Source organism: Acanthopagrus latus, chromosome 1 (assembly GCF_904848185.1).
Source record: "Acanthopagrus latus isolate v.2019 chromosome 1, fAcaLat1.1, whole genome shotgun sequence".
NCBI classification, from domain to species: domain Eukaryota; kingdom Metazoa; phylum Chordata; class Actinopteri; order Spariformes; family Sparidae; genus Acanthopagrus; species Acanthopagrus latus.
Window position 1 is genome coordinate 20,834,145 of NC_051039.1, and position 23,486 is coordinate 20,857,630.

General features: G+C 40.3%; 2 protein-coding genes across 9 annotated transcripts in view; both read left to right on the top strand.

Moving 5' to 3' along the window:
• Positions 1–11,032, top strand: part of LOC119028631 (zeta-sarcoglycan) — a 325,032-nt gene extending 314,000 nt beyond the window's left edge. For 3 of the 8 annotated variants that reach the window (XM_037114889.1, XM_037114873.1, XM_037114898.1), the window contains one exon: positions 8,216–11,030. In XM_037114889.1, the coding sequence (XP_036970784.1) occupies positions 8,216–8,422 (207 nt within the window). In that variant the 3' untranslated portion in view covers positions 8,423–11,030. Of the gene's footprint in view, positions 1–8,215 lie in introns of all 8 variants that reach the window. The other 5 variants (XM_037114850.1, XM_037114859.1, XM_037114868.1 and 2 more) reach the window with 3 other exon arrangements.
• Positions 11,033–19,206: 8,174 nt separating this feature from the next.
• LOC119031621 lies at positions 19,207–21,457 on the top strand (the record flags this gene model as incomplete). Its single annotated transcript, XM_037120232.1, has 5 exons — positions 19,207–19,465; positions 19,569–19,745; positions 20,238–20,333; positions 20,435–20,457; positions 21,326–21,457. Coding segments are annotated over 5 exons (687 nt in total), but the record flags the coding sequence as incomplete, so codon positions are not given.
• Between the last annotated feature and the right edge of the window lie 2,029 nt (positions 21,458–23,486).

The following is a 23,486-nucleotide window of genomic DNA, read 5'->3' on the forward strand; positions in this document are numbered from 1 at the left end:
AGATAGCTTCACAACCTCCCACCTATTGTTGTTGAGTGTGTGTGTGTGTGTGTGTGTGTGTGTGTGTGTGTGTGTGTGTGCGCGCGCGCGCGCGCGTGTGTGTGCAGAAGGAGCAAGAGAGGGAAAGAAAAGGGGAATGGGAGGAATGGGTGAACAATGAGGTTGAACTGTGTGTGTGTCTGTGGTCCGTGTGTGCACAATGCTCTGTGTTAGAGTGTGTGTACGTGCACCGGTGAAATTGTACTGCTATTGTCCTCTCAACCTTTCTCACGCCTCTCTCCCATCACTTTGCTACTCCTCCTTCTTCTCAGACGGGGACTTTAGAGTTGACACTCGTTAGTTCACTTTGTTTCCGGATCAGCTGCTGAGAGTTAGCGAAACTTTATTGCCCTACATTGTAGGAAACTTGGACTGGCCTTCCCCCTGTGACTCAAAAAATAGTTGACAGAGCCAGCCTGATGAAACCCATCGTTGGACAGGTTCAGCTTGGCTCTACTTTGGAGCAGGTCCACAGCAGACGTGGCTCAGTAAAACTGGGCAAATCAGCGTGGCTTGGTTTGACTCAGCATGACCAAAAGTGATGGTGAAAAAAGGCCCATGGTGATTACCTGGAGCCTGGCTCAAGTGGCACTCAGAGGAACTTGTTTCTGGTATTTCTGCAATGGCTTTATTTTTCAGCCGAGGTTGGCTCTTGGCAATGAAACAGTCTACATAAATGATCGGGTAAGACATATTTAAACATAATCTAATGAAGACAATTATACAAAAATAAGCAAAGAAAGATACACACCTTTTAAACAGCTCTTAATATCACCAAATACAAGTCAGTTGCAAACGCATGGTTCTCTAAACCTCCTTCCCCTTGGCAGTAGCTGATACTCATGTGCAGCATGTGTGATTGTCAGTTTATCTTGTTGGATTGTAGTGGAAAATCTATGTTAAAGCTACAGCTAAAATGTCTGCTGGATAATTTTTCACTAATAGGATATGGCTAAAAAGTTGGATCCCCATACTTGCGGTGAAAATGCTGAGAATGAAACTGCACCATTTTTACTTTTCCACCTGCATTCCTGCTCCCCCGTTATCCTTCATGCTCACCTCTCTTCCTCTCATGTCCTCCCAGACTACACTCCCTCCTCCTCCCGGGCTCCTCCTAAACACATTCATCCACTCCGTTCCCCTGCTAAACTACTTCTCAACACACTCCACAACACTTGTTCTTCCTCTTGATCTCCCCCCAAAGACACTTTAACCCTCTTATCTCCTCTGCTGTCTTTTTTCCTCCACCTCCCTCCTCCTTTCATCCCAGGAAAAGCTTGTCCTTTCATCGCCATCTTCCTTCCCCTCCTCTCTCACATCTCGTTTTCGCCTGTTCCTCAGCTGTGCCAAAGGAAATCATCCATGAAAAATGTTTTGACCCTCCATAATTGCCGCTCCCCGCATGTTTCCCATCTCCTTGAGCCAGGTGCTTGCTATACTGATGTGAGAGGGGGATGGGCTCGGACGCACGTGCCCTCATACTGCATGCACACACCCAGCCACCCACCCAGACCTGTACAATTTTTCTACAAATGTATTATTGACACACAGAGACAGACATATATGACACAGGCAGACACACAGATATCCTCATCATATGTATGCAGGGCTTGGTCAAATCAATATGAACACATCCAAGTCTCTTGGGACTCATTTCATCAATTCATTCAGAACAATCATTTTTGAGTTTGCAATAATCATATTGTCAGGTGATCCTGTTATACAGTATTTGTAAATCAACACGTTGCTGCATTTGTATACACATTTATAGTAACATGTCCTCTATGTCATGACTCTTGTTTCTGTTTGTTCTTGTATCTGGTTTTTGGTTTTTGGTTTTGATATCATGTCTTGTGTTGTGTTTTTTCCATGTCTTGTGTGTCATGTGTTTGATTTTCCTTGCCCTCATGTGTCCTTTAAGTTTCTCTCATGTTCTCCCCTCTGGCTCCCTCTGTCTGTTGTCTTGTTCCCTCCTGGTCTGTTCCTCTGTGCTCCTCCCCCCTCATTATCTCACCTGGCTTCCTTCCTCCTCTCTCCTCACCTGTTCCTCGTCATGTCATTAGTGTCTGTGTATTTAGTCTCTGTGTTTCCCCTCACTCTTTGTCCGGTCATTGTTTCTGTCCTCGAATTCCCTTGTTCCATGTTCCTGATCATTGCTCCTGATCCTGTTCATGCTTCTGTCCCGTTTTGGTATGTTTTGATTTTGATTTTCCCATGTTTAAGTTGAACTTTGAATTTTTGGTTTGTACTTTGTCTGGCTGTTTTCTGTTGCTACTTTGTCTTGCCCTTTAAGTTGTTACTTTGCTTTTTTGCCCTGATTTTGTCTGCTATTGGTTTTTTGTAACGGCTATAATTAAAGCTCACCTTTTGTTCATCCCCATCTCTGCCTCAAGTGTACTGCGTTTAGGTCTACCTTCCCCTTCCATAGTTTCCTTCCCCTTCCATAGTTTTCCCCTTTTTTACCCCAACCTGACACTCTACACAGAATATGAGCTCTTGCCCAGTTGCAGACGATACAGTCCCTGACTGTAAACTCAGTCGTTTTAAACATTCATTTGTGCCTACCTCTATCAAACTTTTAAACAAAGCTGCTTGAGGCTGAAGGGCTAGTGCAATGGTTTAATGGTGTGATGGGTTTGTGTGCCACATATGTTATGTACAATGTGTTTTGCCAGGGGGTGGGTGCAGTATTTGTGATGTGCAATTTATCATTTTGACTGACACAGCTGGTGCTGGTTTGTTTTCTGTAGTTTATTTTACTGTAACTCGGAGGCATTTATGTGCACAGCATTTGGGTCAAAGATCAATTTCCCTATGTGGACAATAAAGTATATCATATTGCAGTATAACAGATACAATAGACCTTATTCACACAGCAGTCATTTTTCTGTGACGTCAGGCTCAGGATGGGAAGCAGTGATGCAAACATAGAAAGCAAATGGAAAGATTATGGCTTGTCAAAATCCATCAGGCCATATTTCAAGGGAAAAAAACATATTTGATGACCCATTTCTAACAGTAAGATGGCAGCTAAATTAGCATTCAACCACATCCTAGCTAACAATACTGTTTGATAGTGCTACAAGTTACAATCGGAGGAAAGATGGAAACTGATTTTTAAAATATAAGCAAACATCTTTGATCGCCTGCCTTCACACAGAAAACACCACATGATATATCAGAGCTGGGAAGGAAGTCGGCAAGTAACATGAATAAAACATCAATACATTGTCCCGTCCGTGAGACGTAATGTAAAGGTAAGATCAGAGGCTTCTCTTTCCTACCTAACACAGTGAGGAGAAGACATGTCACAGGGGAATCATGCAAACACATGCAGACACGCGCACACACACACACACACAATGCAGGCATGCTGCTGGGTAAGTGTAGATACAATTCACTTCTTCACAAATGCACTTCCTCTCCAACATACAGTATATTCATATGTCACATGTCCTTCCACACAGAGTCACTCTTGAAAACACACTCACATGTGTGGAGACCCTCACATGCCGATAACAACAGGCCGACCTAATACTCGCAGACACTTTAATTTGGGATGAATGTCAGCACTAATCCGACCTTAAGCTACAACAAATGACTTCCACTCCCTTTCCTCTATTTCCCTTCCCTCAGTCCATCCACCTCTCCTCTACTTTCCCTCACTTCACCCTGCCTGCTGCCGAGCGTCCATCCATTTCTATCGCTTTTCATCCTCCTTCCTGTCATCTCTCAGCTCCTTTCTATCAATCTCCTACTCACTCCATGCCTCCTTGTAAATCACCATCTCTTCCTGCTGCTGTTTTTAATCTCATAATCAGCATCCTCTCCCTCCCTCCATGTTTGTCTCCATCCCAACTCTCCGCCGCCATTGTTATTCTCTCCGCTCCTCCCTCTGCAGTGATGTTTCCAGCGTTGTGGAAGAGAAACCTGTAATTTCATTGGCATTGCCTCACATAAACATGCTCTAACCTCGCCTCATGTTCCCATCCCATTGCCATGCCCAAGTTCATTTTAGGTTTCCCGTTGCTATGGCAAGCCCGCTGTTGGAATTAGATTGGGGGTATGTTGCCAACCGTGACTGAGTCCTTTCCTCTGTAAGGTTGTAACTGAACCCTGGCAGCTTTTATTGGGGAGCCAAAGGGAAGATGACAGGTGTGCACCAGGGACCTGTTAAGGGCATACCTTGACATTTAGAGATGTAGCGTGGTATTTTCCTTCGGCCAGCACATGGGGGTGAGAAGTGAGACATATTCCTTTTTTAGCACCTCTGTAAGTGTCTTGTTGTCAATATTACTTCTGTCCGCCTTATTAAAAAAGCCATGTGCACGGTGGGCTAATGAGATAGCCATGCAAGTTAGTTTCAAGGAGGCTCACCATGCTTTTGATTGTTATTGTTGTTTTTGTTTGGATGATTTAATCTATTTATTTTTTGATAATGGAAGAACCTCAACTAAACCTTCTAGTGTCTGAGTCTTATGTAGGAACAGGACAGTTATGAACATAACGCACAAGCTGTTTTATATTTGTAGTTACAAGAGCTGTGTGGGATTTATACTAATCAGTGAGCAGCTCCATAATCATTAAAATATTCCTATAGGGACTGAAGGATTATCTCTTTTTTTTTTTTTTGTCTGGAAGGAATCATTAATTTGTAGGTTAAGACATATGGCAGACGAATATATTATGATTTGCTTAAAGGAAAATTCTAGTGTTGTTCAACTTTGTCATATTCTCAAGTGTGGCTGGCTAAACTGACTCTTGGTTGTGCTGACTTGTCACATAACACCACTATAATATTCACCAAAATTATCAATTAAGACATGAGGTGATAGTTGTCTTTTTTTACCACGAGGGACAAAAGTTATGTAATGTGCCTTTCAAGACAAAGGTGACGCTGTGAATAGGATTTATTCCTGTTACAAACTGGCAAACAAGGTGTGGATCTAAATGCAAACAACACACGGGATGCAGGATGCAGGATAGGGGAGCATAAGGCAAACTTTATTTAAACAAAGCTGAAACATACAAAAACCAAGAGGTCTAAAAAAAAACAAAAGTGAGTCACAAGGACAAAAGAAAAAGTACCAAATAAAAAAAGCTTAAACAAAGTGCAACAAAAGCAAAGTACAACTCAATGAAAACACAAGGAACAAAAATCTTAAACATACCAACAGGGAGACACAGGATGACATCAGGCAGGAAGATATAACAAATTGACAAAGACATGAGGGACGAGGACGAGGGAGAAAAAGGAACAGAAAAACACTAGAAGGATGAACTGAGAGCAAGACCCGACACATGAGGGCACAATTTCAAAACAAAACAGGAAACAAGAGAATATGAAAAACTGGGATCGAAACAATTTCCTGAGGAGAGAATCAGTGATTTCAACACTCCATCCTCATCTGATGACGTTAATCTCCGCTGGAGAGCGTATTTAATGATAATTATGAAGTCAAAACCATCAAAAACATCAAAACTATATCAGTGAATTTCCATCAATAAGCCAATCAATTAATTGACATAATCTCTGGTCACTAATATATCTAAAACTGTCAAGAACCTCTAGACATGAGAATGGAAAATAATAGTACAGGAGAGTTTGTTGAGTTTGACTATCTCACTGTGTCAAAACCTCTGAGCTATTAGGGATGACACCATCTTTAAGGATACATCAGTCAATTCTCACTGCTCTGGTTACCTGCCTCTCTGCCTTCAGGTTAATTTGTATAAGAAGGACTGCTTTTACCTGCACAGATATTTAATGGTAACATGAGCACACCTCTGCTCTGCTCCATCATGCAGAGAGAGAGAGAGAGAGAGAGAGAGAGAGAGAGAGAGAGAGAGAGAGAGAGAGAGAGAGAGAGAGAGAGAGAGAGAGAGAGAGAGAGAGAGAGAGAGAGAGAGAGAGAGAGAGAAGATATTGTTTATACAGATGGAGATGTGCCCCGTCAGCCAATGTGATATCATTAGTTATACTAATTGGTTCCTCGCTGTTGGGGTATATAAATCCCTCATTCCTCTCTTCTCCTTTTTTTCTTTCGTTCTTCTTATCTCCCTCTCTTTACGTCTCCTCCAACCACTTCTGATTTGACATTTTCTCTCTCTCGTCCTTCTCTTATCCTTTCATCTGACTCCCTCTCTTTCTCCTCAGTCTTTTGCACTCATAGCTATTTTCCACACACTTTTTCACGTCCTCTCCTCGTTTCTAAAATGAAGAGCATGAATAATGGGGATCCAGATGTCTGCTGAGATTATCATCCGGCCTTGGGGTGTGTGGGTGACTGTAAGTGTGAGAGGAGAGAGGGAGAGTAAGAGAGCGGTGCTTTCTTGAACACTGAGGACGGAGGAGCAAATAAGTAAGCAGGCGGAGCAGTCAATCGAAAGCAAGAAAGCAAGATTGTGTAATGATTCTCACTTGATACTGAGCTTGTATCAGTCTGAAGATGAGATGGGTGGACTGAAGGAATGCATGGAGAAGTCCTGTAAGTGTCAGGAGGGATTGAAGAGGGGTAGGAATGTGGGGTAAGGAGGAGAGAAGATTGAGAGTGAGAGGAAAATAGAAGTTGCCTGTCTTTGAAGAACAAGAAAATCCTTCGGTCTCAGAGGGTTTCTGTCCATATCTTTCCGCATCTCTCTCTTTAATCTATGTTTTACAGGACACTCCCTCATTGTCAGTGATAGTTGTCTCAACGTTAAGTTGTTGTTTACTACTGTTTCTGTTTCAGCTTCTCTCTTGTTTGCTCTTCTCTAAATGCTTTCCATCTTCCCACGGCTGGAATAACCCAACTTGCCATTTTGATAAATATCATTACTTTTTGTTGCCTTTGTTTGCCTATCAAGTACAGTACACAAAGTTATATTTAACTCAGCATTGATCAGTGTCACGATAATGGAATACTATCCAGCCCCAGGTTTGCAACATATCAAGTTATCTAAATTTGGTGCTAATGTAAACACAAATCAATCTCCCTGTTAAGAGCAGTGTTAAATTAAATTATAAATGTTTTAAGAACATTATTTGACACAGATCAAGTAAATCTTGCACACTCATTGTTTATCTAGCCTTGCATCCTCCAATATGTCCTTATTCTTATAAAGGTAATGAGTGTATCTTCTTCAGTGGATGACCTTTTGTTTTTGTGATAAACTTGACTCGGCAGATGATCTGTTAAATATATTGGTCGCCATCAAAAAGCAAACTCTTTGACCCTCCGTCCGCCCAAACCGATTGAGAATCTGTTTAAGTGCCGTAAAGGTCTAGTTGCTTCAGAAATCATTTCAGAAGGTTTCCTCCAATATTGCAACATCGAGTCAGTGAAAAGTACACTCATACATTGAAGTCAGAGCACTGCAAAATTACCGAAGCGTATGCGCAGATAAAGTCTTATAAATAGTGTTATTTCTATCTTTGTACTCATTTTATCTTAATGAGCTGCTTGATTGTATCTCGAGGATGAAGTCTTATTTTCTCCTTCTTCTTAAATAAAGCCTCTTGTTTCTAGGAAATTATCCAAAATCTTTGTAAGAGCTTTGAGTGAGTTCAGTTGGTTGGCTGATTTTTCAGTTGTTTGAGAACATGATAACAAATATGATATTGCATTGAATTAGTTGGTGAGTAAGACTTGTTTGCAGTGAATCTTCTTCTGTCTGCCTGCTTTCCCTTGTGTCGTTCCCTGCCTCTTTGTCTTCCCCTCACTCCTCTCCCACTGACTCCCTTGCTTCTCTCCTCACCTATCTTGCCCTCTGCCTCATTCACTCCCACTCTGCCTCTTCATCAAAGGAGACCCGTTCTAAATAGAAATTCCCACTCTGTCTCTGTAGATCTTTCTTGATGACAACCCCAGTCGACCACAGAGTGTATATTCATCCCCTACGGCGGTGTACTCTCTCTTTCTTTGTATCCACGACCCCAGTTTCTTCTCATTTTTTGAGACACAACTTTCTCCCCTTTTTTTTTTCTGTTATTTTAGGCGCCAAGACAATCCATATGAGCTCAGTCCCCTACAGCTTTAGCATCCACTCCATGTGTATCCAATTTCATGTCTTCTGTCAAATTGCATTGTTTTATTGTCTTTGCTCTTGCCTTTCTTCTTATTTGTTCTCTCCTCTGTTCTCCATCCATTGATCTCAAATCAAAGTTTTCTAAATCATATCTCTTTTATGTTCACAGATCTTTCTAGACGCCAACACCATCAGGCTGGGTAACATTCCCCTTGGCAGTGCTGTGGACCCCCTGGAGGGTGCACCAGCAGGCACCACCTACACCAAACAGACTGTGTACGAGCTTTGTGCCTGTGCTAACGGCAAACTCTACCTTTCCCCGGCTGAGAAAGGCTCTACCTGCCAAACCACCAGTAACTTTTGTCTCTGGAGCTGAAATTGGGAGACAGACAAACACCCAGGACATATGGACTACTAGAGTTTGAAGCTAATGCTAGCCAACATACTGAATCAACATCGATTATGGCTCTGTGGAAAGCTAATGCCAGCTAACAGACCGAAACAACATGGATTGTAGCATGGCACGAAGTTCTTGTCTGTTAACCAATCGTATCATATGGATTACAGCCTGGCAGGAAGCTAGTGCTTGCTAACGGACCAAATCAACATGGACTGTGGCTTGGTGTGAGGCTAATGCCAGCTAAAGGACCAACTCAACATGGACCGCAGCTTGGTAAAGAGCTATTGCCAGCTCACCAACCAAATTAATATGGATTGGTCAGTAGCCAATGCTAGTCAAAAGGATGAATGACTTGGAAGCAAAAGCCTGACAAAGGTTAGCTGGTGGGTACGATGCTATGGCCGCTCATGAACATCGAAGGACAGTCTCACTCTGAGGCTCTCGTTGGCTGTCTTTGCCATTGTTGAATTGCTGCCATGATGGTTTCTGAAAGTCACAAGGATTTAATTTTGGGATGTCCTGAGAACAGCAAACGCATTTACAATAAAAAAGTGGGTTGTGTATTCACTGTATGAGCGAGATATCCTGGAAGACATACTTCTGCTTTTGTTAGGATAAACAGATACGGTCATGGACTACAGACTCCCAGCAAGGAGACAGGCAGGAACCCCTGGTTAACCTGTCAGTTGGCTAACAGACATCAATGTGCACCCTGGTTTTGCCCTTTGGGTCACTAGCAAGTAAATCAGACAATGGTTTAGTCTAATGGGAAGCTGAGGCTAGCTAACGGACCAATCTATACCAGAAAGGCCTTCCCCCTCCTCCCCCTCTAGTCTCTCAACCCAAACGTTGACATGTGACCCACATTAATCTACACCTGATAGAGAAAATGCCCTCTGACCCCACTTTTCATAGGATGACTAATGCAAATAATTGTGCTAACACCTTGCATTCACAATCTTTTTCCCCATTTATTTTTTACAACTGCTTTTATTTTATTTTAGTTCAGATCAAATGTTTTGCATGTTATCTCCTGGTATCTTGTTGTTTTTCATTTAAACATCTCTGAAAACCTGTATCTGTCTGTAATTTGCAGCTTTATCTTTTCTTTATGATTTAATTATTTTGTTCCGTATGCGCATCTACGTACACTGGACTGGTAACAACAAGGTTACTCTGCCTATTCACTCTTTCCACCAGTCTGGTTTCAAAAAACACTGGCCTTTTTTTTTTTCTTAATCTCTTTTACTAACTATCACAGCTGAACCAGACGCAGCATCTCTCACCATCTGTTCTCACACCTTTTGGTGTCCATCTTTTCTTCTTTTTTTTTTTCAGGGGTCATTATTTCCCAGCATATGATCCTTATTTTGTCAGAGACAGAAGAAAGTGAGATAAGAAAAAAGAAGAGAACAGCGAGTTAAGTCTTTCAGATAAGTGAGGGTTCAGGTGGGTGCTATAGCAAACACACAGAGCCAAACCTTCAACCAGGCAGAGGCCGCATTCAGATGATGGCCAGACCAAATGTGGTCTTGTTATGGAGTATTATGTATGCTTATCTTGTGTTCCCTGTCGTCACTCTTCTTTGTCACTTTTTTTGTGCAGCCTTTCTTGTGTGACCTTCATTGAGAGAAGATTCTGCTCTTTGCTATCACTCTCCTTATTCTACCTTCTTTGCTGCAGTACTTTTACTTTCATTATATCTTACTCAGCCTGCTCAGCACTCTCTATAATCTATCTATAGTTAAAATTCTAAACATTTCTTATTTTGTTATCTTGTGCTTCATCACATACCCATCACTCACCAAAAGCTGTTGACATCTTATTTGTTTTACCTTCACTCTTTAATCTCCTTTGGCCATCCTAAAGTCAAATATCAGGAAAAAATGTTCCCTCAGTCTCACACTATACCCCCTTTCAAAAGTCATGGAACCTACATCTGAAAAGTAAAGAGTCCAGAATATTATTTTGGGGGTTGTCTTTTATGTATTCAATCAGTCTCAGATGGGGGGATCAGTGTGAATGGCCTCCACTTGGCTAACCTAGCGCCCAACCTCTGCCATGGCTGGAAATAATAGGAAAACAGCAAATTTGCGTGGCAGAGATCCCCCTGGTGGAAAATGATGAATGGATTTTGGTTATATGTGTATGGACTCAACTGGATAAAGGCCCTGAGGCGTACTTTCTTTTTTAAAACAAAGTGATACACAGGTGCCTTTGCTGCTGTTGGTAAAAGCACATCACAGTCTGAACGTTCACACTACCCTCAGTGGACCATCTGCAAGTGTCTCTGGAAAAAACTATGTATTTATCAATCTACCTATCTATCTATTTAGTTTCCTGTCTTTTTCCTCCCCCTCTCTCCTGGTTTTGTAGAACTCTCAGTATATCCAGCTGAAAAAAAAAGAACAATTCAATCCTGGTTTAAAGTTTAATTTTTCTGATGTGTTCCCTATGGTTTTATTCTTGATAATAAAAAAGCACAAATTATGCCATGTATATAACAATACCTATCAAATACAAAATAAAATAATATTGTTTTTAAAGATAATCTTCGGAGTCTTTGTAACTATCACTTTAATGTTTCTAACGGCATGTAACAATCACTACTAGTTTTCTGAGCTAAATAGCTATCTAGCTAGTTACATTGACATTGCTGATTTTTTCATTACAGTCTTGCATTTTGACATATGTCAGTGTTGTATTGCCCTCTTTGATGGCATATGATGTCAAAAGACCTTTTGGTAAGTGGAAAATAAAGGATTGTGCATCTTTCAGAACATTATAATGATATTGAAAAACATGACTTCAGGGTGAGAGGGGTGGTTGACAGAGCCAGGAATGTCAGTCCTTCAAGTTCCCTTTGATTCATTTACCAGTCACTATTAGCCCCTGATGCTTTTCTGTGACTGCTTCCTGTACAGTTTCAGTGATATGTACCCAACTACATCAGCTCTATGTGCTGCCCCATAATCGCAACGCTGCCGGCAACATTAACCTTAACAAAAATCTGCCCTAAAGACCACAGAATGCATGCATTGATTGGCATGACAGATCACCCCTGGCCATAGAGAGGAGAGATGAAACAACTTTGACTTTAGCAGGTGGATGACTAAAGACAAGCATACATAAGTATTTACCAAATAGAAAATAGTATGAAGGAGTGGTACAAGAGTTTTATTTGGATTATACAATGTTATGAAACTCCCCTATTTTATTGCTCTCTGAATCAGAATGCTTTACTCTCATCAAGGCATTCTTAATAACAGGTTTCAGCTCAGCCTCTAGTGATGTTGTCTGCTGCAGATTTGACCTGATGGAAAAGAATCCGTGATGATTCACCACATCACAAAAACCTCCTGCTGCCTTCCCATCACTGTTTCTCCTTTCTCGTGACTTTGGATCTTCATCACATTTCAGCACTCTCTATTCTCCTTCTACTGGTGATAATACATTGACATATTTGCTATTACAATCAATACCTTTTCTTCTAGAGGAAGAGTTTAAATTGGTATTAATCAGTCTCTCTTTTGAACACTGTTTATGTTGATTTAGCCACTTTTCATTCTCCCGTTTTTCTCTTCCTGCCTATCTTTTACTCCTCTTGCTTCTGTGACAAATGCTGCCATTTATTTCCTTGTCCATCTCCTCTCACTGCTGACATTTTCCCCTCTTACTAGTTTTGAAGTGAAGTGTTGAAGCTTTGCAAGGTCAGTAACTAGCCATGAAATGGAACATCTTTATAAACACACACACACACACACAAAGGGACAGACCAAAATACCCATTGTGCATATACTTTCCCATAAGGGTACTGCGCAGCACACAGGAGCCAGCATTTTATTTATTGTCATTTCAAATGTGCCTATTGACCCAGAAGCCCGTTGACAGTAATGGGATAACTTTATAAAAGTGAGCACCAGCTGTATTTCCTCCCTTTGCTGTAGCATGTGAACTTTCTCTGTGCTCAGCACTTGTCCTTATTTAATTTCACATCATTTTATTTTTTCAGTGTTCTAACTCATTTTTCTTCCAAGTTCCTGCAGTTTGCCGACAGTGATCTCTTCATCTACAGAAAGAGTTTAGTACAGTTTACTTTTGAGGTGCACCTGTGAAAAAAGTCTGACTGATATAGAGCACTGTTTATCAAAACTACAAAATATGCACAGCTAAAGCCATTCTGTGTGACAAACAATATCCTAATGTTTGTTTTGTTCGAGTGTGGATCACTTTTCACCAGGGTCACCTTGTGTCCCAAACACAAAAGGTGTGAGAGAATAAGCATAAATAAAACTCTGGTGTGAGCCTGCCACGTTCATTCTGATACTGACCTGACCAGTCTCTTCTACTCACATATAATAAAGTAAAACCTATTAAATTTCCCATTGCAACTAGAGAACACTGAGAATATGGACCTTCTAATTTGCACATTCAATCTTGCAAATTTTGAAACCAATGAATTGGCAAATTGGATAAGAAACACAGCATCCATTTATAATATCTTAAAGGTTTTTACTGCAAAATCCATAGAGAGCTCATCTGTCAGCCTCTTGTGTGACTTTGCAATGATGCAGTCTAATTTCTTAGTTAGCAAGATGGACCGTGAGGCTGTAATGATATTAACATGCAGGAGAAAAACTCCAAACCCTTAAGAGCCACTTGAGCGGCAGGAAGGTTTACGGTAAAGAGGTAGCTAACGAGAATTTGCAGAAAAAGTGGGATGGCTTATTGAAGGACTGCTGTGTATTTATAGTATTGTCCTGAGTTTTTATTGGTAAAAGTTTATTATTTCCTATTTCTCAGGCCATGTTGGGACCATGCTGATTGTAAGGAGGTGGAAGCAGAAACCTCAGAGAACTAAAACCTGAAAATATTAAACAAAAGTAACTGTTACTTCCTAATGTCAAACATTATACATATTCATTTGGGAGAAATAACATTATAAATGATAACCTGTATAGCCATATCAGATCAATAAGTCTATCTGCTCTTATGCCCTGTTAAGATAGTTGTACACATTAATGCTGTATGTCAAATTACCAGTTTTACATGTTATATTTATTGACTACCTGAAGCATATTCTTGATTTTTCGTGAAAAACACTTTTCAACTATGTAATACTATCTCAAGTGGTACAGAAGGTTGGAAACAGACTGGTTGTGATACAGAACAGCAATATGATAAAACCTTGACACTCACCACACTCAACTCTCAAGTCTTCTGACTGGAAGATATAGCAGCCACCATCAACATCTTCACTTTCACTTCACTTTTTGTCAGTGGAATCCAGCAATGTGAGCAACAGGCTGTGCGTTTAGAGAGCATCCCAGTGAATAATACAAGATAGTGAAACAGGTAGTAATATGGAGGAGATGGATGTGTCAGGAAAGGAGCAATATATAGGAAATCGAGCCTGAGCACAAAATCTGATTTGAAATAGGACAGTTGAACGGAAAGACAGCACAGTGGAGAGCATTAGTTCAAAAAAAGATCATGATTATGTTTACATTAGTGTATAATAACCTTGAAATAACAACTTCCGTTACCTTAAAATGAACCTTTAATATCAACCCAGGAAGCAAATCGTCTTCCACAGCATCTGCCACTTTTCTACGCTAGCCCAGAATGGCCAAACACAACAATGTCTTTAAAGAAGGCCTTTCATATTTTTAGTGGCCATTTGTTTAAACCTCTGGTGGAATGAGCTGACAACATCATGTGGCGACACTCTGTATTGAGCTCTAAAAAGAAGTTGGTGTCTTGAAAACCATGTGCAGGCTCAGTAGCAGCAGCATAGCTTGAGGGAAAAGGGTAGTTTTAATTTCGTAAGGGTTGCCAAGACAGCTGCCCAATGGCAAGGCCTGTCTATAAGGGCTTTGCTTCTACTACATGTTTGGAAAAAGAGGTTAAGGTGAGGGGTATTCAGTTGGTTGCAATCTGCTACTTCACTTCTAGATGAAACTAAATCCGACACACTGTGCCTTGAAGAGGAGAAAACACATATTCTTAATAAAATATTCTCATATGAAGAGCGTTATGCTATAATGCTGACAGCCATCAGATATTACAATAGTAATATACAGGTGTAGGAAACAAACCCTGGTATATGGTTCAATGTGCTCCCGAGGATATAATTAACATAATTACGTAAGTCGTTGTAAAACTTTGTTTATGCACAGTGATGTCCCGCTCCAGCTTACACAAAGCTCAAAAGCCTCCTGAGGATATAATTGAGGACTGCCCGAGCCTAAAACTCCAAAAATCAATGGACCAATGATGTAATTGCATCACTCAGTCAGGGACAGACTTTGGCATAACAAGTAAGTGAGAGCTAAAAGATGAGCTGGAGTGAAGCCTTCCTCAACCGTCACTATGAAATGGATTTCTTCCCCTGAGATTAAACAATCAACAGTTAAGATCAGGGGGATGGTGATTAAAATGGAAACACAATGATTTTTGGTGCTTATAATTAAGTTCTCATCTATTTTCCATTTGCAAGGTAAAATTACTGCTCATGAAATTACATCAGTAGATAAATAAGGAAGCAAAGAGCTCTGATTGGCCAACCAAGGGGTTTACCTGGCCACTGAGCCTTATCAGAAAATATGCCCCTCAGGTCCCTTATCACCTTCACTTTTCTTACTGTGAACAACAGTATATACAACATAAATGAAACATTACAATCAGACACACTGTCCACTTTACTATGAAATTGTGACAGTGGTTGACTTACTGTCTTGCTGTGTCAAGTGGCAGCAGTAAATCTGAGCTGCCCTGACAAACGTCGCTTTATCTAAGACACCACTGCACTTGGACACACACAAAATTCAAAGAAGAGGCCCCTGCATTGTCAGTGGATGATGAAAGTGTGTATTTGAACGACAAGCACTGTCAAAGCCGGCAGAGGACAGAGATAATATTCCCTCATTTCCTCCTCGCACGTTGAGACACATTACCGAGGAGAGCAGAATGGTTCGGTTAATCACAATGAACGGGGGAAGAAAGGAGGGCAGAGAGGGGGATGAAATGGAAAGAGGTGGAATGACGGTGGAGAGGTGGAAGCGAGATAAGGCGCCCTGTCTCCATGAATGGCCGACACATTTTGGTCATTTCATAACCAGAGGCACAATTGTGAAATGGGTTGAGGTGGGAGGACTGAATTATCCGTTGGTGTTGTGAGGGCTGGCGTCAGTCACGGCCGCTTCAATCAGTTTCTCTCGGCCTTCATAAATATACCTACCTGCCATAGCCCTAGCATAAGCGGCTGACTTGATATATAAAGGTAGAGGAAATATTGCTCCGATGCGATCCGGGTCGTAGGCCTGCTTATGTTCCTTTAAAAGTGAAAACTCTTCGGGGGGGTTTACAAAAGCATTTATGCCATGTCCTCTACATCCATCAGCTGCTCTGCCTTAGTCACGTTTCGGCTCATGGTAGTTATTTGTTTAAGTTTTGTGTTTGACCCTAACCCTCCAAAATAACACTGTTAACATGACCGGATAGGATCTAGAAAATGATGGAAATCTGAGTTTTGGTTATGAAAAATCAAATCTAGTCGTGGCTTCAGAAACCTGAACTCGGAGATGAAGATGGTAGAGAGTGAAGTGTGGCGGTCCTGAGGGAGTTCGGCGATGTGGAGAGGAAATAAAAGTTTAAAATGGCCTGGTGATCTGTGTGATCTATTACTACAACCCCGGGATGTTACAGTCGTGGTCTTGTACTCACTGCTGACGTGCAGTCCATAAACTCTCTAAACTGTGTAGAATCTGTTCGTACCCACTGACTGAGAAAATAAAGAAAACACAGTCAACTGCCATGCCCACAGGAAGTCCATGAGCAGACCTCAAGTCAGTGAAATCACTCTTTGTCCTACTTCTTCTTTTTATGTGTTACTGCTTCACTATCAGCAGGGTATCCAAAGATAACACACATGTTCTGCACGTGGTCCCAAGTAATGCAGGTGTTGAATAGCAACTCAAAGCCTTTAATCATCAGTCTTCAAGCAAGTCTCAGAACAGACAGGATGGTGTTCATGTAAATTTAAAGTCTCAATTTGTAGCCCAAAATCACAAATCAAAGCCTTTATTTGACAATCTGTACCACATGTAACACTCAGTGATTGGATGGACGGTCAGACACCAGATATGTTGAATATGTCATGTTGACAGATGTAGCAATGGTAAAATGGAGTTTGATGTCTTGCTAATTCCAGGTTCCTGGAAGGACATGGACCACACAGAGGCTTTAGAGGATCACATTGTTTAGATTCCATGGAATAGCTGAAAGAATCTGGGCAGGAAAGTTTTTCAGTAAAAGATCTTAAGGCACTGCCCACTACGACTGACTCATTTGAAAAGCTTTGAATCTGGTAGAGGCAGTTAAATGTTGATGAATGCACAATGAAAGATATGAAAAACTCACAAAGGCATTGTTTTTGCTTTAGTTACAGTGGCATAGTTAACTGCTAATAAATATGTTATACAGTATCTTAATCTCAATAAAGCAGCAAAATACAGTCATGGAAAAAATTATTAGACCACCCTTGTTTTCTTCAATTTCTTGTTCATTTTAATGCCTGGTTCAACTAAAGGTACATTTGTTTGGACAAATATAATGATAACAACAAAAATAGCTCGTAAGAGTTTAATTTAAGAGCTGATATCTAGCCATTTTCCATGGTTTTCTTGATAGTAACCAAAATCACTTAAGTTCTTACATCGATAGCTATGGCACTGTACTGCCAAAAACACTGCTTTTAAGTATTCCATGTTTTCTTTTCTGTTTGCTTTAAACACATGATACACACAGGAGTTAGTACTTGATTGCGTAACCATTGTTTTTGATGACTGAAGCCATGCGTCTTGGCATGCTCTCCACCAGCTTCTGACATTGTTCTGCTGTCACAGCAGCCCATTCCTGTTGCACAAATTCAAACAAATTTGCTTTGTTTTTGGGCTTGTGGTTCTCCATTTTGAGTTTGATGATTTTCCATAGGTTTTCAACTGGATTCAGATCTGGTGATTGAGCAGGCCAAGGCATGGTGCGAATGTTGTGGTTCTCCATCCAGGCTTTAACTGACCTTGCTGTGTGGCAAGGGGCATTGTCTTGTTGGAAAATCCAGTCATTCGAGGCAGGAAAGAGTTTTCCAGCTGATGGAAGAAGACTGTTTTCAAGAGTAGCCCTGTACATGACCTGGTTCATTCGCCCTTCACACAATTGCATTTGCCCTGTTCCACTCATACTGAAACAACCCCAGATCATCACTGATCCACCCCCATGTTTTACTGTAGGGGCAAGACAGTCTGGTTTGTAGGCTTCTCCAGGCCTCCTCCTAACCAGTAAGTTAGCTGGAGTGGGCATCAACTCAAAATTGGATTCATCACTGAAGAGAACCTTAGCCCAATCATCAACAGTCCAATCCTTGTGATCCCTAGCAGAGAGTAACCGGGCCTTCCTGTGCCTTTCGTTGATGAAGGGCTTCTTCCGTGCTCTGTGTGACTTCAGACCAGCTTCAACAAGTCGGTTTCGAACTGTCCTTGCCGAACAAGTCACATTTCTCGACAGTGCCCACTCATTTTGAAGGTCCCTGGAGGTCTGACGACGATTCCTGACACAGGAACGGACGAGTGCACGGTCATCTCGTGGGGTAGAGAGACGTTTCCTGCCGCGGCCAGGTAGCAATTTGGTAGTGCCGTGTTCGGCTTGTTTTTTTCTTGTTGTAATGAACAGCTGTCTTGGAGATCTTTAGTTTTTTTGCTACCTGTCTCTCACTCATGCCAATTTCCAGCAGTGCCAAGATGGCTGCCTTTGTGGCTTCACATAATTCTTTTGTTTTAGGCATTATGTGAGAGCTGACAACTTCTGAGTTGTGCTATGGCTTGAATGTAAGCAGGAAACCACTCTAAGCCTTTGCATGTGCAGTGCTGCTTATGACATGAAATGGCCTCTTATATACCCTGGGAATACAATTAAGCTTAAGAATGTCAAATAGGACATAAAGTATTATGTGATCAGCTGCATTTTTTGTCATGTTCATTGTATTATACCTTTAGTGGTACCAGGTATTAAAATGAACAAGAAATTGAAGAAAACAAGGGTGGTCTAATAATTTTTTCCATGACTGTATGTAGCAACATAATGAGTGAGTTCAATAAATGTTTTTGTAATGCTATTATCAACAATGAAATCTCATTATTGTTTTTAAAGGTCTGATAATCTAACAAGAGTTTGTGTGTGTGTGTGTGTGTGTGTGTGTGTGTGTGTGGTCAAAGGAAAGGAGGGGCTTCAGTCTTTAAAAGAGTGAGAGGAAGGGGAAGTTACAAAGTAAAGACTGTTGCTTAAATGACCTGATAATTCTACACTTACATTTTTGTCCTTTGCCTCACATTGTCACTATGATTCAGATCTACGTGTACTCTTCTCTTCTCTCAGGTAAGTCTGTCATTTTTAAATTCTCGCTATTTTTACTCACTGTAGGTTGTTTATCAAATGTTGTTGCTGCGAGAAAGTTTCTTCGAGTCATTTAGTCTCATACTTTGTAAAAAAAAAAAAAGGGGGGGGGGGGCATTTTTGCCGTAACAAAATAAAAAAGATCAATACTTTCTTTAGTGTGTGTTCATGCATTACATTACATCCTTATTACATTATGACAATGACAAACAATGTTTCACTTATCTCTACTTGCAGCTCTGAGTATTGTGGAGATGAAGCCTCTCAACATAAATGGACGTGTTGGGGAAAGTGTGGAAGTCAAATGCTCAGACTGGGACAGTTGGTCTAATGTAAAGTATAATGATAAGTACCTCTGTAAGAGTCCATGCACAGAAGACAAACACGTCATCATCAAAGCAGCATTTAGAAAGTATATTCATAAGGGTCGAATACAGTTGTTTAACATTGCAGAAGGTTTATTTGTGACCTTCACTAATCTCCAAAAATCAGACTCTGGTATATATTATTGTGGAGCTGAGGAGATTGGCCTTGATTCATTCATAGAGGTGAATCTTAAAGTTACAGATGGTAAGTAAATGCCTTTCATAAAAAATAAAATATAAAACACAATTCCCTTTCCAAACGTAAAAAACTTGATGGACTAAATTGATAATCTGTCTGTTATTCTCAGCCGAGTCTTCTGGTCCCAAGACAACGGCAAAAACAATCATCATTCACTCAACGCAGTCATTTGCTGTTACAAACAGCTTGACTATGTCTTCAGACGGCTCAGATGTTATTACTGATACGCCTGTGCCGTACACCATCCATTCTACTATGACTACTACATCAGCAACACAAGGAGCTGGTATGATGTGCACTCAGCTTAACCTAGATACGGCATGTTTTACTCACATGTTCAAATATACACTGCAATGGCAATTCAAGTTGCAGTGCATCATATGAATGAGTCAAGGGCTTAGCAGTAACATCAGTGTCGTGTTGAAATAGAATATGATTAAAACCAGTGAATGTTAGGTTGATGAATGAGTATATTCAACTTACAAACTGCAGAGACAGCTTCAGATTTTGAAAGAATATAAAAATCATTCACGTAAATTGGTTAATATTAATACAACAAACGTATGTTCAGATAAACAGCCAGTTTTCGTATTACATTTACCAGCTTCATTCCTGCCACCTGAAGCTTTTTTAGACTCTTGACATTGTCTTCAATTCCGTTTGCATCCAGCGTTCACATCAAGTTTCAGTTTTCAGGTTTCTAAAAGTTCAATTTATAGCACAGAGGATAAAAGTGTGATGTCACTTTTTTCATCTGTCTTTCTGCTCTCCTTGCCAGGAAGTGTGCCGTATTTGATTACTGGTGTTATTGTTATACCGACCTCACTGATGGTCCTACTGATGCTCATGAGGAAAATGAGGAGGAAACATCTGAGTAAGACACACAAGCCACCACACACATTTCATATATACACTATTGCAACATCAAAAGTCTCCACTTGACTTACGAAAAATTGTTTCTCCTATATGTTTTAGGAGCAGAAGAAGACATACAAGAGGTGAGTTGCTTTTCAACTAGGTCTGAAACCACACACATTCAAAATGATTTTTGGTGCACAAAAACAACATCACTGTTCCCCTTCTGTAAGATAATGATTGAATATGATGCCCAGAAAATCTATGTAGCTATGTATGCCCCTATGGACACAACAGTCGTCCAGACAAGACCGCCAAGACTTAAAAAAGATTTGATTTATAACTGCAAAAATGGTGACCTGACACAGCAGTTTTATTATACCATGGATTTTCTGGAGCCAGGTCGTATCTGAGAAGGTCTCAAGTAAAACAAGTAAACTAAATCATCATTATTAACTGTTAATTGTGAAGTGCAGTGTGGCGTGTTGGTGTATATTGAAAATCCTGACCCTTTGTACCAAGAATTGGTATAACTTTATATAATAGATTCACACTGCACAACTTCAATGAGTAAACAATTTAGTTTTTTTTTAAATTACAACTGGATTGTGCTGTCTGGCTGGAGGAATAGCAGGTTTCTAACCAGCTTGCAGTATTTATAGTCACTGATATGTTGAATTCTGCAGAGGGGAAAAAAAGCCACATGTGTTCCTGTTGACGCTGAAGCTTTCACGCTGGGGCTCGCACTGAACCACTTTGGAGGAAACAACTTAGGCCTGCGACAGCGCTCATAATATGTGTGTCCTAAATTACTTTTCAGTCCCTATCAGCCTTGACATTTGTCTCCCTTTGCATCACACCAGCTATTAGCCTACTGCCAATTCAGGTCACTTTGAAAATGTGGAGCCTTTGTATATATGTTGAACTGATGCACTGTCTTGGAATGTATTTTCTTTTACCCAGTTTTATCTGGCACAAGTAAAATAACCTAAATCAAACATGTCCCCACAGAACCCTGCAGATCCCGATGGAGTCTACCAATCGCTCCACCCATTGACAATGGATGAAGAACAAGTCTACAGCACTCTCGAAACCACCAGGAGGGTACATCACTCCACACAGCTTTGTTATAACTTTAAATGATCACTGCTGCAAGAGCTACTGTAACACAACCATGTGAAATAATACTTGAATGGTTAAAAGACATAACCTTATGGCTTTATTGCACCAAATGGAAAATGATGTCTTTATTTCACTGTGGTCTGCAGCTACTAAACTTAACACTTTTGGTTCTATTAACAGAGGGTTGTGGCCACTTTGTATATACAGTATGTTGTGTACATGTGTTTTTACAAAAAGTGTCCTCACAGAGTGCTACTCCTGATGGAGTCTACCAACCCCTCACTCCACTTATGAAGGATGACAACCAAGGTTACGACACTCTCAAACCCGCCTGAAGGGTGAAACCCTCCACACAGCTATGTCACAACTTCAAATGATCACTGGAGCAGGCGCTATTGTACCATGATCAGAAAAAGGAACGCTGAAAAGTTCATCAATGAAAAATTACTTAAGCTATTGTCTCATTTTACTGAATTGAAAATCATCATATATTTTCCTCTCTGGCTGCAGCTAATATCCCCAGTACCAATTTTGGCAAAAACTAAATGCAAAAAAACAAAAAAAACAAAATCGATTTGATACTTGCCTGTTAAAATATAGCAAATGTTTTGCCCTAACAGAGCGAGTCTTGGAGGAGTGTATGAAACACTTCCCCCAATCTCCAGAGCTGTGCTGCAGCTTTGATCAATTTATCTGATTACTTTGATTAGTCTAAACTATCCAACATTATTCGATTAAATATTGATCTGATGATCGCCACTGAATGTTTATCCGATACATAATATTCTCGGTATATTTCATAACATTAAAAGGAGTTGATGTCTGTGGATACAAGCAGAGACTCATAAGTATGGATTCATTTCATGTATTTGAATTCATGTTGTAGGACAAAAAACATTCAAAACAGTGGAATTATGAGGCTTATCTGACAGTTGGTGCCAAAAAATGTAATTGATTACATTTTAACATTAAAAGCATATTGTTTTAGTATTAAGGTTGGTCAGATTAATTTCAATCTAATCCTTGCTTGTGTTTAGTTTTACTCTAAAAATCCTGTAATATTTGAAAAAACTGCAGCAAAAAAAATTATTTTGCTTTCAGTTTGAAGAAGAAGTCAAGTGTGACATTTTTTTAAGCTGCGACTGCATTTTATTTTATTTTATAAAGTTGGTGCATGCTAGACAAGCTACAGTAACAGACTTCAGTTGCATGTAGTGAAGCACACGGGGTTGTTGTACTGTTGTGGTTTCACAAGTTCACGCCCACACTTTGTCGTCTCTGATCATATATTAGGGTTTGCTTTGTAATCTGTTTGAAATAAGAATAAACAATCTCTTCCCATATAATGTGTTTGATTTGTCATTTTGTATGCACCAATAGAGATTTGCACATGATGCCGTATGCTGTGTGTGTGTGCATGTGTGCATGTGCGTGTGTGTGTTTATGGCATTGGCATAAAGGAAACATTTCCCACTCAAGACCAGTTAATGACTTGATGTGTCCACAACTTAAAAACTTATTTCAGGGTCAGTGGTTCAGGCTAGGGTAAAGGTTAGGTCTCCAGAAAATAATTTCTGAATAAGCCTGAATAATAAATCCCCAAAAGTAACGTGTGCGTGTGCCTGTGTGTGTGTGTTCAAAGTAAAGGAGGAGCTTCAGCCTTTAAAAGAGTAGGAGGAAGGGGAAGTTAGATAGACTGTAAAGACTGTGACTGGATTGACCTGATAATTCTACACTTACAATTTTGTCCTTTGCCTCACATTGTAACTATGATTAAAATCTACGTGTACACTTCTCTTCTCTCAGGTAGGTCTGTCATTTTTAAATTCTCTGTAATTTTACTCACTGTAGCTTATTTATAAATGTTGTTGCTGTTAGAAAGTTTCTTCGAGTCATTTAGTCTCGTACTTTTTGAAAAAAGGGAATTCTTGCCGTCACAAATAGAAAAGATCTTTTTTTTTAAATGTTTGTATTTGTTCATGCATTACATTACACACTTGTTACATTATGACAATGACAAGCGCTGTTTCCCTTATTTCCACTTGCAGCT